This window comes from Raphanus sativus, chromosome 5 (assembly GCF_000801105.2).
Source record: "Raphanus sativus cultivar WK10039 chromosome 5, ASM80110v3, whole genome shotgun sequence".
In the NCBI taxonomy this organism is placed as follows: domain Eukaryota; kingdom Viridiplantae; phylum Streptophyta; class Magnoliopsida; order Brassicales; family Brassicaceae; genus Raphanus; species Raphanus sativus.
The window spans coordinates 30220648-30234807 of record NC_079515.1 but is presented as its reverse complement, the minus strand read 5'-3'; the positions used below and the strand labels follow the sequence as shown (position 1 = coordinate 30234807).

The 14160-nt window shown below is 36.9% G+C and overlaps 3 protein-coding genes, 1 non-coding gene and 1 pseudogene across 8 annotated transcripts; 4 read left to right on the top strand and 1 right to left on the bottom strand.

The window, feature by feature from the left end:
• Positions 1 to 463: 463 nt before the first annotated feature.
• Positions 464 to 3185, top strand: LOC108862441 (trifunctional UDP-glucose 4,6-dehydratase/UDP-4-keto-6-deoxy-D-glucose 3,5-epimerase/UDP-4-keto-L-rhamnose-reductase RHM2). The gene is made up of 3 exons (XM_018636574.2): positions 464 to 643; positions 904 to 2471; positions 2545 to 3185. The coding sequence occupies exons 2-3, from the start codon at positions 918 to 920 to the stop codon at positions 2986 to 2988; spliced, it is 1998 nt and encodes a 665-aa protein (XP_018492076.2). The 5' UTR covers positions 464 to 643; positions 904 to 917; the 3' UTR covers positions 2989 to 3185.
• LOC108862443 (E3 ubiquitin-protein ligase CCNB1IP1 homolog) lies at positions 3026 to 6204 on the bottom strand. 5 transcript variants are annotated; one of them, XM_018636576.2, is made up of 11 exons: positions 5855 to 6204; positions 5732 to 5767; positions 5550 to 5642; positions 4961 to 5070; positions 4771 to 4843; positions 4630 to 4675; positions 4519 to 4549; positions 4043 to 4298; positions 3795 to 3964; positions 3422 to 3701; positions 3026 to 3332 (listed from the first exon to the last, which is right to left on the bottom strand). In XM_018636576.2, the coding sequence occupies exons 4-11, from the start codon at positions 5028 to 5030 to the stop codon at positions 3326 to 3328; spliced, it is 933 nt and encodes a 310-aa protein (XP_018492078.1). In that variant the 5' UTR covers positions 5031 to 5070; positions 5550 to 5642; positions 5732 to 5767; positions 5855 to 6204; the 3' UTR covers positions 3026 to 3325. The 5 variants fall into 5 exon arrangements, with proteins under 5 accessions (XP_018492078.1, XP_018492082.1, XP_018492079.1 ...); XM_018636580.2 differs by having other exon boundaries at positions 3422 to 3671; XM_018636577.2 differs by having other exon boundaries at positions 5732 to 5855.
• On the top strand, positions 6115 to 6217 carry LOC130495409 (U6 spliceosomal RNA). Its single transcript, XR_008934679.1, has one exon. It is a non-coding gene; the product is annotated as a U6 spliceosomal RNA (small nuclear RNA).
• Positions 6218 to 7161: 944 nt separating this feature from the next.
• LOC108857371 (phospholipase A2-alpha) lies at positions 7162 to 8294 on the top strand. The gene is made up of 4 exons (XM_018631353.2): positions 7162 to 7382; positions 7627 to 7669; positions 7754 to 7879; positions 7980 to 8294. The coding sequence occupies exons 1-4, from the start codon at positions 7278 to 7280 to the stop codon at positions 8153 to 8155; spliced, it is 450 nt and encodes a 149-aa protein (XP_018486855.1). The 5' UTR covers positions 7162 to 7277; the 3' UTR covers positions 8156 to 8294.
• Positions 8295 to 9370: 1076 nt separating this feature from the next.
• Positions 9371 to 14069, top strand: LOC108858748 (lysine--tRNA ligase, cytoplasmic-like; annotated as a pseudogene).
• The last annotated feature ends 91 nt before the right edge of the window (positions 14070 to 14160 follow it).

Genomic DNA, 14160 nt, shown 5'->3' with positions numbered 1-14160 from the left:
TCTCAGGTCTTTTTATTTTATGGAATTGAATTAAACTGATAACTAATCTCGGGTTGACATGTAGATGCATTCATTCTAGCATTGATAATATTTAAACTGACATGTGCCGTTATACTTAGATCATAAAACAAGCCACTGATTTCTTTTAATTAATTCCCAATTCTAACCATATATGATTAAAGAAAATCATATTTTTGTTTAGTTAAATCAAACAAGTCATATTAATTCTTAGTTGGAACATAAATTACAGAAATAATAAAAGAAAATCTTTTACGCCCTTCTTTTCTAATAAGCAATTAATAATATATATTTATGTTTTTATTCTTGAATTTCCTATTATAAATGTTTATGAGTAAAAGACAATAAAAAGAACAAACGGAAAAAAAAACAGCAGTGTAAAAAACGGACATGTTTTTAAATGTTGGACGCTAAGCTGAAGCTCAGGTGAAATCTGTAATAATTAAGACGAGTGAGCGTAAAACGGTCAATTTGCTCCTACGGTTCTCCGTAGCTGTCTGAGAATATAAGAGGCAGTGTTCAGAGACCCTCTGTAGACCGTAGATTTTCCCTCTTCCTCTGTGGTGTTCTTTCTTTTTCATCTCTCTATCTCTCTTATCGTCCTAAGGATATCTGAATTGTGTCGGTACGTGAAATGTTTCTCTCTTTTTTCTTTCTTCTGAAAATTATCTAATGCTTTACACTAGATTTGCAAATGATGTAACGTGTGTAACGTAACATACGACCATTGATCTAGTTTCCTGTATGTTGTCTGTTAAATGATCCCATATCAAAAGTTCAATTGTTGTGTCCTTTAAGATCTGGTGATTGGATCTGGATCTGCCTTTTTTCTGTATTTGCTTGCATTCGTACAATGCTTTAACGTTGTTTTTGTTGTTGTTGCAGGTTTTGATTTCAAAATGGCTACTTCATATAAGCCTAAGAACATTCTCATTACTGGAGCTGCTGGATTCATTGCTTCCCATGTTGCCAACAGGCTCATCCGTAGCTATCCAGATTACAAGATCGTTGTCTTGGACAAGCTTGACTACTGTTCAGATCTCAAGAATCTCAACCCTTCCAATTCTTCTCCCAACTTCAAGTTTGTCAAAGGAGATATCGCTAGTGATGACCTCGTTAGCTACCTTCTCATCACCGAAAACATCGATACCATCATGCACTTTGCTGCTCAAACCCATGTTGACAACTCTTTTGGTAATAGCTTTGAGTTTACCAAGAACAATATTTATGGTACTCATGTTCTTCTTGAAGCCTGCAAAGTAACAGGACAGATCAAGAGGTTTATCCATGTGAGTACCGATGAAGTCTATGGAGAAACAGATGAGGATGCTGCTGTTGGAAACCATGAAGCTTCTCAGCTTTTACCGACAAACCCTTACTCAGCTACTAAGGCTGGTGCTGAGATGCTTGTCATGGCTTATGGTAGATCATATGGATTGCCTGTTATTACTACTCGTGGGAACAATGTTTATGGGCCTAACCAGTTTCCTGAGAAAATGATTCCTAAGTTCATGTTGTTGGCTATGAGTGGGAAGCCGCTTCCGATCCATGGAGATGGATCTAACGTGAGGAGTTACTTGTACTGTGAAGACGTCGCCGAGGCCTTTGAGGTTGTTCTTCACAAAGGAGAAGTTGGTCACGTCTACAACATCGGAACAAAGAGAGAAAGAAGAGTGATTGATGTGGCGAGAGACATCTGCAAACTTCTCGGGAAAGATCCTGAATCAAGCATTCAGTTTGTGGAGAATCGACCTTTTAATGATCAAAGGTACTTCCTCGATGATCAGAAGCTGAAGAATCTTGGTTGGTCGGAGCGAACCGGGTGGGAAGATGGTTTGAAAAAGACAATGGAATGGTACACTAAGAATCCTGAGTGGTGGGGTGATGTTTCTGGAGCTTTGCTTCCTCATCCGAGGATGCTTATGATGCCTGGTGGAAGAGTTTCTGACGAGAAGAAAGACACCTCGAGCAACACCGTCCAGACATTCACGGTTGTAACACCTAACAACAAGACTGTTGGTTCTAATGACAAAGCCTCGTTGAAGTTCTTGATCTATGGTAAGACTGGGTGGATCGGTGGTCTTCTAGGGAAGCTATGTGAGAAGCAAGGGATTACATATGAGTATGGGAAAGGACGTTTGGAGGACAGAGCTTCTCTCGTCGCCGATATTCGTAGGATCAAGCCGACACATGTGTTTAGTGCTGCTGGTTTAACTGGGAGACCCAATGTTGACTGGTGTGAATCTCACAAACCAGAGACCATTCGTGTCAATGTCGCTGGTACTTTGACTCTTGCAGATGTTTGCAGAGAGAATGGTCTCTTGATGATGAATTTCGCCACCGGTTGCATATTTGAGTACGATGCTGCACATCCCGAGGGTTCTGGTATTGGCTTCAAGGAGGAAGACAAGCCGAACTTCACCGGTTCTTTCTACTCCAAAACCAAAGCCATGGTAATGTTCTTTATCTAAGACAACACTCTCATTACCAAGAAGTGACTCTGTTTTTGTTTCTTCTTGTGACCAGGTTGAGGAACTCTTGAGAGAGTTTGACAATGTATGTACTTTGAGAGTTCGGATGCCAATCTCATCAGACCTAAACAACCCGAGAAACTTCATCACCAAGATATCACGCTACAACAAAGTGGTGAACATCCCGAACAGCATGACCATACTGGACGAGCTTCTTCCAATCTCCATCGAGATGGCCAAAAGAAACCTAAGAGGGATATGGAACTTTACTAACCCAGGGGTGGTGAGTCATAACGAGATACTAGAGATGTACAAGAGTTACATCGAGCCAGGATTTAAGTGGTCCAACTTCACAGTGGAGGAACAAGCAAAAGTCATTGTTGCTCCTCGAAGCAACAATGAAATGGATGGTGCTAAACTAAGCAAGGAGTTCCCAGAGATGCTACCTATTAAAGAGGCACTCATCAAATACGTCTTTGGACCAAACAAGAGAACATAAGCCTCGATGAACAATACACTATTTGCCATAAGTGCTGCAGACCTATAACTGTTTTTTTTATTGCCTTTTCTTTTTACAAAAATGTTTTTTTATACTTGATCGTCATCTTACATCCTTGTAAGTAGTTTCACTATGTTGATTCTACTAAAATATATGATTTATCACTATTATTATTTATAGAGACGAGAGTTTTTCCTTTCCTCAAATCCTACCTTCCCCTAACATTTTACTTACTAAGACAGTAAGCTTATAAAAAGAAGTGTCACCTTACTGGTTGTGACTTGTGAGCATTAGTGCTTCTATCCAGTCAGGTAAACACTTGAACTTGATCCTTAGACTATAACCTGAGAAGTAATGCAACAAGTGTTTTTTTTTTTAAATAAACCCAAGTAACTGATGTGAATTTGGTCAACTATTGGGTTACGTTGTTTACGTGAACAGTTGAGGGCGAGAACGAGACAGCTGAGAGCGCTTAATAGGGGAGAGAATAAGGTTTCGTAGAGTTGATTGGGGGTTAGAATTGCCACCACCACCAAATACATGATGTCCTCCTCCTCCTCCTCCTCCTCCTCCTGCTCTTCTGTTTCCAAGGTCAGTTGGAATTGCGGGTAAGTCGTTGGAGATGTCAAATGGACCCGCGTTTGAACTGTTCTGTCTTGCTGGCCATATCTCATCTCTAGGTCCTGGTGTTCCAGGAGAGTAAAACGACCGGTCTGCGCCAAATTAGTCAACTTGGCTTGGAGATAATTATCCAACAACAGACTTATAATCATAAGAGTATAGAAATAGTGTTGTTGTTAATTAACCTGTGCGTGTGGGCTCTCTGTTCTCCATCATGTTAACTGGTGGGTTTGAGAAAAAGTCAGGCTCCTGGTGTCGTGGATACAAGTTATTTGCTGGTTGGATTGCTGTACGCTTGACTGACTCATATTCACTTCTTAGTTGGTCATACATCTCATCAAGTTTCCTCTTCTGTCTGGTGTTTAAACACAATTATTGTAGCATAAGATGAAAAACAGAACCAGGCAAAGGAAACGTATGTTAAATTACTGACCTTGATTTCTCGGAGAACTTCTCTTGAAGCTCTTGAATATCCTTGGTCAAGTTTTGTACCTCTTGCTCCATCATCTGACACCTCTTGCCCGTCTTTTGGTATGCTGTATGCACCTGCTCCATTCTCTCGCTAAACTTTGCTTGCATACTCTCACATTTCTGACGACACTGCGCAACAACTCGATTCATCTTGGACTGCATCTCTAACTCTCTTTGCGAGATGTAAAACATCACACTTCGGTATGCACTCTTCATCACTTGATTCAGTTAAGGAAAACAGAAGGATGTTCGTCGAACCTTAAACTTGGTGTTACCAAATTTTACAGATGCAAAAGACACAGTCAGTGGATGGAAAAAAAGTTATAAAAGTTGAGTTTAGATTTCAAACACATGGGAATTGTTCAATTGAACAACTAACTGCAACTGAAAAAAAAAATCTACCAATAGTAAAAAGGGCGACATCTAGAGAAAGGATACGTATTTGTGGAGAAATTCCAGCCATCGCCATCTGATAACAAATGTAAGCAATGAGGAGATGTACGATGGTAAATAGCATAAATCTTTGCGTACACTAGCTCAACAACTTACATTTACCCATTCTTCATTTGGATTGGTATCCACAGGTTTCATATGACTAAGATAAAAGAAAACAAAGATAAACTGTCAAGCAGGAAACAAGACAAACAAGGTCAAACTGAAGATAGGAAAGTAGCTTAGCTAACATTTCACCTCTTGGAGAGTACTTGATCACAAATGGGACATGCCCCATCATTACTGAGAATCTTGCTAGCATCTTCAGTACCTGCGCATGATGTTAAGATCATCATCGTATGAAGCTCACAGGTACATTATTCATCAAGACAAGGCCAAAGAAGGCAGATAGAGTACAAAAAGATAAGTAGAAGTGTAAATTGGATACATAATAAGTGGCCACATGTGGTGGAAATAGCCCGGCCTTCCAGTTCCCTCCAGCAGGCGTTGCACCTCATATGTCAACCTATAATATAAGTATCTCAAGCTGCTACGCACCTGATTTCATATCAAAACTAGATGAGGAATCATGCGCCAATTAAAACTTTCATTCTACATAGTCCTCTCTCGATCTAGAGTTCCATTTTTAATCTATCAGTCGTAAGCCAAAGTCAAGCCTTTATACAAGGACGGATTAAGAAGTAAATAGTTGGGAAAGACACAGACTTCATATCAAACAAGATGAAGATATTAAGCTCTAACTGAAACATAATTCTCCAAAATCCTCTCTATTTAGAGTTCCATTTTTCAGCTATTCTACACCACGAGTCAGAAGCCAAACACGCGTTTTCGAAAACTATGGACTAAGAACTAACTCGTTGAGACTATCAATCAAAGAGTACTAGCAACCAACATTCATCGTAACTGCTGCAAATTTTTGAATTGCAAACACAAATTTGTACAAATTAAGCAACAAAACCTGAAGAAACTTCAGTAGGATGCAGGTTTACAGTAATCGGAAAAGTTCAAAATCTTACGATTGGTGTGATAATCGTTACTGAGAATCACGACGAGATAAAGCGATTTTTCAGGACGGAAACTCTATAGAGTTCTCAAGAGACTCCAGAGATCTGAGAAACATAGAGATTAGGGACGCGATTAAGAAGATGTGCACACAAATTAGGGTTTGAACATCAGTTAGATGCCTGAAGAAGGTTACCTGCGATTCCCGAGAGCGCGAGGAGAGGAACGGAATCTGCAGATGACCACAAGAAGAAAAAAAAAAGCAATCAAAGGATATGGAATCTCATGATTCGGAGAAGAAGAGCGCAAGGATCGTTACCTCCTCTCTTCGCTGATTTCGATGTCGGCGCGAGAAACCAAAATTTGAAAATATTTTCAGAAAAACTAGGAGCTGACAGTGTTGAGTGTTGACTGTTGTTAATATCAAACCGGGCCTTATATGAGAAGCCTGGCTCAGTTATATTATATGGGCTTATTAAGTTCATTAAACAGACCCAACAACGAGTCATCTTCCTCCCACATCGCTTATCGAAGAAGTAGAAGCGCAGTTGATATACAGACGGAGTCACGAAGGTGATTGTCCCTTCGGGGACATCCGATAAAATTGGAACGATACAGAGAAGATTAGCATGGCCCCTGCGCAAGGATGACACGCACAAATCGAGAAATGGTCCAAATTTTTTTTCACCTTTTTTTCGGATTTGTTTGTTCTTCTTCGATCCAGTTTTCGTTTTAGCGACTCGTAATTCAATTCATTCTAGTTCGAATTTGAGAAAACGCAATGCTTTTCAGCTTCAAACTAAATGAATGTCGAACCCTAATTTCGCAATTTGATATTATGAGCATGTTTTATCAATCATGGGTTTGATTTTGCAGAAAATTCCCGCAAAATTGACGACGCTCATCGTTTCACCCCCGATGATCGGAAACCTAATTCCCAAATATGTGGTTTGACAACGATTGGAGTTTGTTAACCAGCTTCCCGGTACAAATTAAATTGAACCGGATGCTGATTTGGCTACATATCTACTGGTTTTGGACGGTTCCTCTCTAAACCCTTTGGCGAGTCTCCATCATCTAGACTAGGCAAGGTCCTGGACCACCTGGTGCTTCAATGGATGCCTTATTGATTCAAACAATTAACCAGTGAATCTGCCAATTTTAACTTGTCGTGTTCATTTCTCAAGCTTATCCTCTTGAAGCCATGGCAATTAATTCGTTTAATTTCTACGTATTGATCATATCATAACAATCTAACAATACATAGATGTATTTTTCCTCAAAAGAAAAACAGTACATATGTATTTAGCTTTTGAGTACCGAAATATACAAAAATAAAACAAAATAAATAAGTAACAAGGACATCGATATAATATTATCTCATTCTTTAATAAAGCTATCTTTAAAGAAAGATAATTAACCAGAATGGAACTGAAAATCAGTTAGGGAGAAGCCTTGAACTTGAATGCTTACTTATTAACCAACCAACTTGACCCAAAAAGCTTTATAAAGCCCAATAGAATGAATAAAGAGGTGAGCTTTCTAATTAATGAAGACGACGCATGTGGTAAATAAATATCTACATATGATTAGTAAGAGTAGTCACGAGACATGAAACGACAAACACATTCAGTCACGGACTCTTCGTCTTCTACCTTCCTACTTCCTTCCTTTATAATTTTCAGTTTATATTCTTCTCACTTTCCGAGCTTTTCCAGTGGACTTCTTTTTTTACAAAAACAATGGCGGCTCCGATCATAATTTCCTCTTTCCTTTTCTTATTCTTCTCTGTCTCCGTCTCTGCTCTTAACGTCGGTGTTCAGCTCACACATCCCACCGTTTCTCTGGTTAGATCTTTCTTTCTTTCTTGTTTCTGTTCTTTTGTTTTGATATGAATCAAAAGATTGTACAATAACTGTTTCCAAGAGTATATGATCATGCAAACAGAGATAAAATTAGTTAATAATTGACCCCTTTTAGAAAAACATATAGATCTGTAACACAAACAAATCTCTTATACAATCAAGGAATTGGTATGTGGTATTCCTTTGGTTTAATACTGATCATTGATATTTGAATTGTATTGGCCAGAGCAAAGAATGTAGCCGGAAATGCGAATCAGAGTTCTGTTCAGGTTAACAATCTCTAAACTAACACTAAAATTCACACAAGTGTCATTTTTCTGTATATGAAAATAATTATTATTATAATGTGACAGTGCCTCCACTTTTGAGGTATGGGAAGTACTGTGGACTATTGTACAGTGGATGTCCTGGAGAGAGACCTTGTGATGGTCTTGATTCATGTTGCATGAAGCATGATGCTTGTGTTCAATCCAAAAATAGTAATTAACCACATACACACTCTCTTTGTTTCCCTATTATTACCACTTTCAAATTTTTACAATTTTAGCTGACCATAATTGTTGTTATTTATATGTGTAGATGATTACCTAAGCCAAGAGTGTAGTCAGAAGTTCATAAACTGCATGGACAATTTCAGCAATACGAAGCAACCGACGTTTACAGGTAACACATGCGATCCCGATGAAGTCATTGATGTCATCTCCATTGTCATGGACGCCGCCCTTATCGCCGGCAGAGTCTTCCGCAAACCCTGAATATGTTTTTGTATTGGTTAATCGTTTCTCTTGTTTCTTAAGTACTCTCACACATTTGTCTTTTGTTTTATCTAATGTCTTCATTTATATCATCTGTTTTACTGGAAAACACACTAATATTACGAATTGTATTACTATATAGCTTTATGTGTCTCGGATTCTAAGGGCCGCACTAAGGCCATGTTAGAGAACTAGTGTATATGTACTTGATCAGGAATATGGTCACGAGGAAATAAATTGTCGTTTTGGTCAACTGAGTAATGGACAGATTGCTACTCGTTATCGTTATCAATCTTGTAACTGATTTCTTTCAAAAAAATAAAAAAATTATGTAATCGATTTACGTATCAGAAGGGTGCTCGTACATGGTCATGGAAATGAAATGATCCATAATTTACAATACACACCAAGTGAGTGGTATTTGTTTTTGATCTATTAAAAGATATATATATACTTTAATTCTGAGAAAAATTTATATTTATATTATTATTCAGATATTTATTAAATTCAGATTGATTTTGGTTTGTTACTTTTAGTTTTCGGTTTGGTTTGGATAGTGAAATTGAAGCACTAAACTGAATGACATGTCATATGGTGCACTAAGCATGGAAGTTATGGGGTGGCTTAGTAAATGAATCTTTCTTATATCAAATTTCGCTTAACCTACTTTTTGAAAAAATGTGTAAAAAAAGTAACATGCATCTTCTTGATACTATTTGGTATAAAAAATGTGGTTTAATTTCTTTACCGAAAACCTAAGCATTGTAAATAGTCATTTCCAACGAGAATTGAACTTGAGTGGCGGAAGTTACAACCGCAATTCCTTTACCACTAAGCCAACACAACGTTAGTTCTTCTTGATACTTTTAGTCAAAGCTTTTGTCATCGTATCTTTTTGTTTTTGTTTTGTTTTTGGGTGCCAGTAAACTTGCAAATGAACTAACTCCTCCAAAATAGGTGTATGTCACGCCATCATATCTACACCTAACAATAACAAACAAGAAAACTCATTGGCATTTTCTTGTGTAGTGAACTTGGTTGTTTCTTATGGTAGCCATAATTTTTAACATTTTTTGTTGTATTATTATCAAATGCTACTATTCATATGTTTCTTTTTGTTTAACTTTGGGGGTATCCCAGACCCATGAAGAAGTCCAAATTAATTCCCAAAAGAGTGGTGTAGCCCACGGATGGACTCTCACTCCGGGTATTCAAATGGGCCGTAAGATAGACCCATATCCGCGTGGCCACAAGGTAAGGTGTAGTAGGGTGTCTTCAAACCGAGTTGCTTAGCAATCCCAAAGTCCGCCTACCACTATACCACCACCTTATGGTTTACTATTCAGGTGTTGTAAGCACTTTTGGCTGTTCCCAGTACAAACCAATGAAACCGGACACCGGTCTGTTTAGATATCTAGTGTCTGATGCACTTGCTCTCTTCTGTCCCTTTCTAAGACCCTGTCTAAACCCTTGGCGTCTCCAAGTACCAGAGCAAAGCCATAACCTTTACACCAGGCGATGAAGAAGACGATGTGATTAGGATTTATAAGGAGCTTCTGGAGAAGTGATTCCCTTAGTAAAACCTGCATATGAAAGAGTGAAGACAGAAAAAAGAAAACGAACAACAAGCAAGAAGAAGAGGAAGAAGATCAAGAAAAGTGAAGGGAGTGAAGAAGCAAAATAGTCAAGGTCAGGTCAAAGTCAACAAGGAAGTTAGTTATGAACTAGTAGTAGTTAAAGAGTGAGTAGTTAAGTTAAGAGTTAGTTGGTTAGTTACCTAACTAAGTTCACAGTTGCTAAGATAGTTGGTAAGAGTTGTTAGAACAGGTAGTTTTGGAGTGTAAGATTAGTATAAAGACTACAAGTATGGAACAATCCATCACACTTGTTAGGTCAAAACTTGTCAGTGCACAAGTTATATTGGAATGGTTATTCTTTTGTAATAAATATAGTCCTTGTGGTTGAATCGTAGACTAGGTGTACCATTGAATGTAAGACATTCGTAGATGCTTCAAATAAATCTCTCTTGTATGGTCTTGATTGCCTTACATTGTAGCATTTTACTCGCCCTCCAGCTACTGTTGCAGCTAGGGACTTAGGAACTGATTAGATCATCTTATTTGCATCCGCAACTTTTCATAACCTTAGATTCAACTTACAGGATTCAATCAGTTTGGAGAAAAAAGCAATATTCGCAGCTAAAACAGTTCTCAAGCTTTTCAATGTTCCAGAGAACAATGTAAGTTTATCTTTACACTGCACCGTCTTGATTTCATTTTTCCCTTCAATCACATCTAATTTTGCATAAGTAAGCGATAAATGCGTGATAAAATATAAGTGCACGTTTCCAAACCAGAATGTGTTGGATGGCAAGTCAAAAACTTTCATTTCTCGGTTGTGATGAAGGTCATCACAATATCTCCGTTGAGCTCGATTCATCCAAAGCTTCAAGTTCCTCAAGAGGTATTTGCTGACAAAGATTCAGAACCTAAGCCGAACTATCTGTACTCCAGTAGACATAAACTTAGTGTTATTGCAATGGAGACTGTACCAAACGAAGAGAAACTTAAACTACAAATCTGATTAGATAACAAACATTAAATAAGAAATGTAGACAATATGTTTAAGCTAGAGATCATATGTGTGAACATAACATTATTCTCAATTGAAACAACAAAATGCTTACATGTTAAACTGATTATAGCTATACGATGAGTTGCCTGAGTGGAATTGTTGTAAGACAATTCCCTGAAACAGATCAGGACACGATTACCGAGGAACTACAGAGATAGTTAGGTATTTTCTTACAGCAAGTTTTTACTGTCGAGAAGATGAACTGAGGAACTGGACCTGTAAACCATACACTATTTTTCTTTCAGGAATACCATACAAATAGGATGAATTAGAAGGAACAAGGGTTGATTCAGTATCAATATCCATTTGTGAATACATTATAATGTATGGTAATCTACATGATGAGGTTGTCAAAGATGTTGATGTATTTCTAGTTAGTATATTTTGTATCTATTTTAACTACTGGTTGATTGTCTATCCCATTTTTATCAGAGGTTGATTATCTATCTAACATACACATTCCCTTACACTGAAAATTATCTTAAATAAAACTTTGCTATGATCTACATGGCGGTTGTTTGAAAATCCAAACTATAGCTAACATAAGGTCTGAGTGAACAAAAAATGACCAAATTGTTGAATCTCTAGTCGTCGATTTGAGATTGAGGAAAATCCAGGAATCTTATTGGTTTGTTTAGTAAATCCTCTTTAATTAACATGTTTTTTCTTGAATAAGTCACTTAAGATATACAGACTTTTTCTCGTCTCAATGATGAAAAGCATGACATTCATGTGTTGAATGGTGATTATTTCCCCAACATTCATTCTTTATAAGCACTCTCACACCATATTTTTTTCACTGTTGAGGGAAATCAGAGAAATGAGTGTTGAAACTCTACCTTCGATCATACACCCTCTTGTCACACTGTTTGCATACGTTGTCAAATACCAAATATGCAAAGCGATTTCACTTAGCTGTTCAATAATTTCTTATGTCTTTCATGTACTCTACACTAACATATGTTATGTTTTTTTACTTAGAAATCTCAAAACTGGGTTCCAGACATGCCAAGAACTCTCTGGAGACTATGTCATCAATGATCTGGTATCATCATTTCTATACTTATTTAAATTGTTCTCTTTTGACATGTTTCTCATGTTATGTTTTTTTATGCAGTCATGCTATTAGAATTGGCCAGCGTTATCTTGCTATGATATTGAATGATGGTGTGCCTAAAATTTTCAAGCCAAGGCATATAATCATAAAGTGCATTTGAAACTTCCTTGACAGCAAAGACTTTGTTGAGGTTTTGTATCTCAACTTAAGTTAAGCTCCTTTTAGATTCTTGTGTCTCTCATCTATTCTATTAAAGAGAATCCATGACTCTTTTAATGTGTGATATTTTAAAATGGACCATCTAATAGAATTGATCATATTACATTATTCAATCATTAATAGTTTTATTGGACTAACAGTAATTAGATTTAAACAATAGATGACCCATTGGATTTATAGATAGTATAATAAGATACATGTTTAAATTAAATATATAATTTAATGTTGTAATAGTATACCTTCAGAAGTTAATTATTTATATTTGTCAATGTTAACTTTTAAAATTATATAGTTTGTTTTAAAAAATAGCAAAAATCATCATTTTATAACAATGACTAATCTATATTACTTTAAACCAATGAAAACAAATTTTAAATTGTATAGTTTATTTTTAAAAATAACAAAAAATTAAATGTTTAATTGTTTACTCCATAATATGAAAATTTTAATTTTTGTTGAATTTTCTAAATTTGAGAAATGTTACAATATCTTTAGAGATGACAATGAAACAATATTTTACCAATCCTTACATATATTTACAAGTTGAACAATGAAATAATAATCCAAAAATATATATAGAAGAAGATACAAATACATGTAAAAATTTGAAATAATCTATTCGATGAAAAACTAATATATGGTAAAATTATTTTATTTTATTGATATACACACTTCATATATCTTATAATATATACTAATTTAGAAATGAAAACAAAATCTTTATATGATAATAAACGAAAACAAATATCCGCTCATCTAGATCGTTTTTGTTAAATTCTATATAGGTTGAGACACATATGATGAGTATGATTGCTGGTGGAGGAGCTGCCAAACCATTCACGACACATCACAATGATTTGAAAATGAATCTGAACATGCGTATTGCTCCAGAACTGTACCTAAAGCAACTCGTTGTGGGAGGGATGGAAAGGATATATTTATGAGATAGGAAACCAGTTCAGGAACGAGGGTATTGACATGACCCATAACCCGGGAGTTCACCAGTTGTGAGTTTTGCATGTCTTACGTAGACTACGAGGACTTTATGACAATGACCGAGGAGATGTTGAGCGGCCTAGTCATGGAGTTAACTGGTGGTTACAAAATAAGCTACCATGCTGATGGTTACGACAATGACCCAATCCAAATCGACTTTACACCTCCATTCAGGTTTGTTTTGTGTTGTACATAAGGATACTATATGATAGAAGGGATAGAGGAGGCAACTAAGCTCAAAATACCAAAAGACATCTCATGTAGGAGTTTAGATGTCATTTACGATCCACCTTCCACTACAGCCCGTTTATTAGATAAAGTGAGTTTTCTATATCCTTCCTACCTGTTTGTGAAGAACAGTAAACTTGAAACTGAAACGATGTTGTGAAGAATAGTAAACTTGAAAACTGAAACGACGTTGGGGTTTCTTGCAGCTTGTTGGAAAATTTCTTGAAGAGAAGTGTCTCAACCCAACCTTCATCCTCAACCATCCGGTGGTAATGAGTCCATTGGCAAAAGAACACAGATCTGAGAGATTCGAACTTTTCATCAATAAGAGTGAAGTAAGTTAAAAGCTGATTATGTAGTTAATTGAATCATCACATTTTCTTTCTTTTATAGTTGTTTGCTAACATGTTTGTTATATAATGATTGCAGCTCATCAATGCTTACACCAAGTTGAACAATCTGGTGGTTCAGCGGCAAAGATTTGCGAATCAGCTAAATGATAGATTGTCGAGGAATCGATGTCCTTAGACGAAGACTAGTGTTTAGCCTTAGAGTATGGTTTGCCCCCAACAGGTGGTTGGGGGGTGGGAATAGATCGTCTCTTGATGATATTGACAGATTCTGTTAGTATCAAGGTGAGTTTCTTGCCTCGGTGTTTACTTTTAGTATGAATCATTAGCGTTTCTTGACTTGCCCTGATTAAATGGGCGCGCGCAGGATGTAATTGCTTTTCCTCGGATGAAGGTGAAGGCAAAGGTCCAGCTAAAAAAAAGGGAGATAAACTTGTAAGGGACGATGCACTCGCTTCGTCTAGCTTTGTTATTAGAGCGGAAGTAAACTTGTTCAAATGAAATGTTTTTGGCCTCACGTT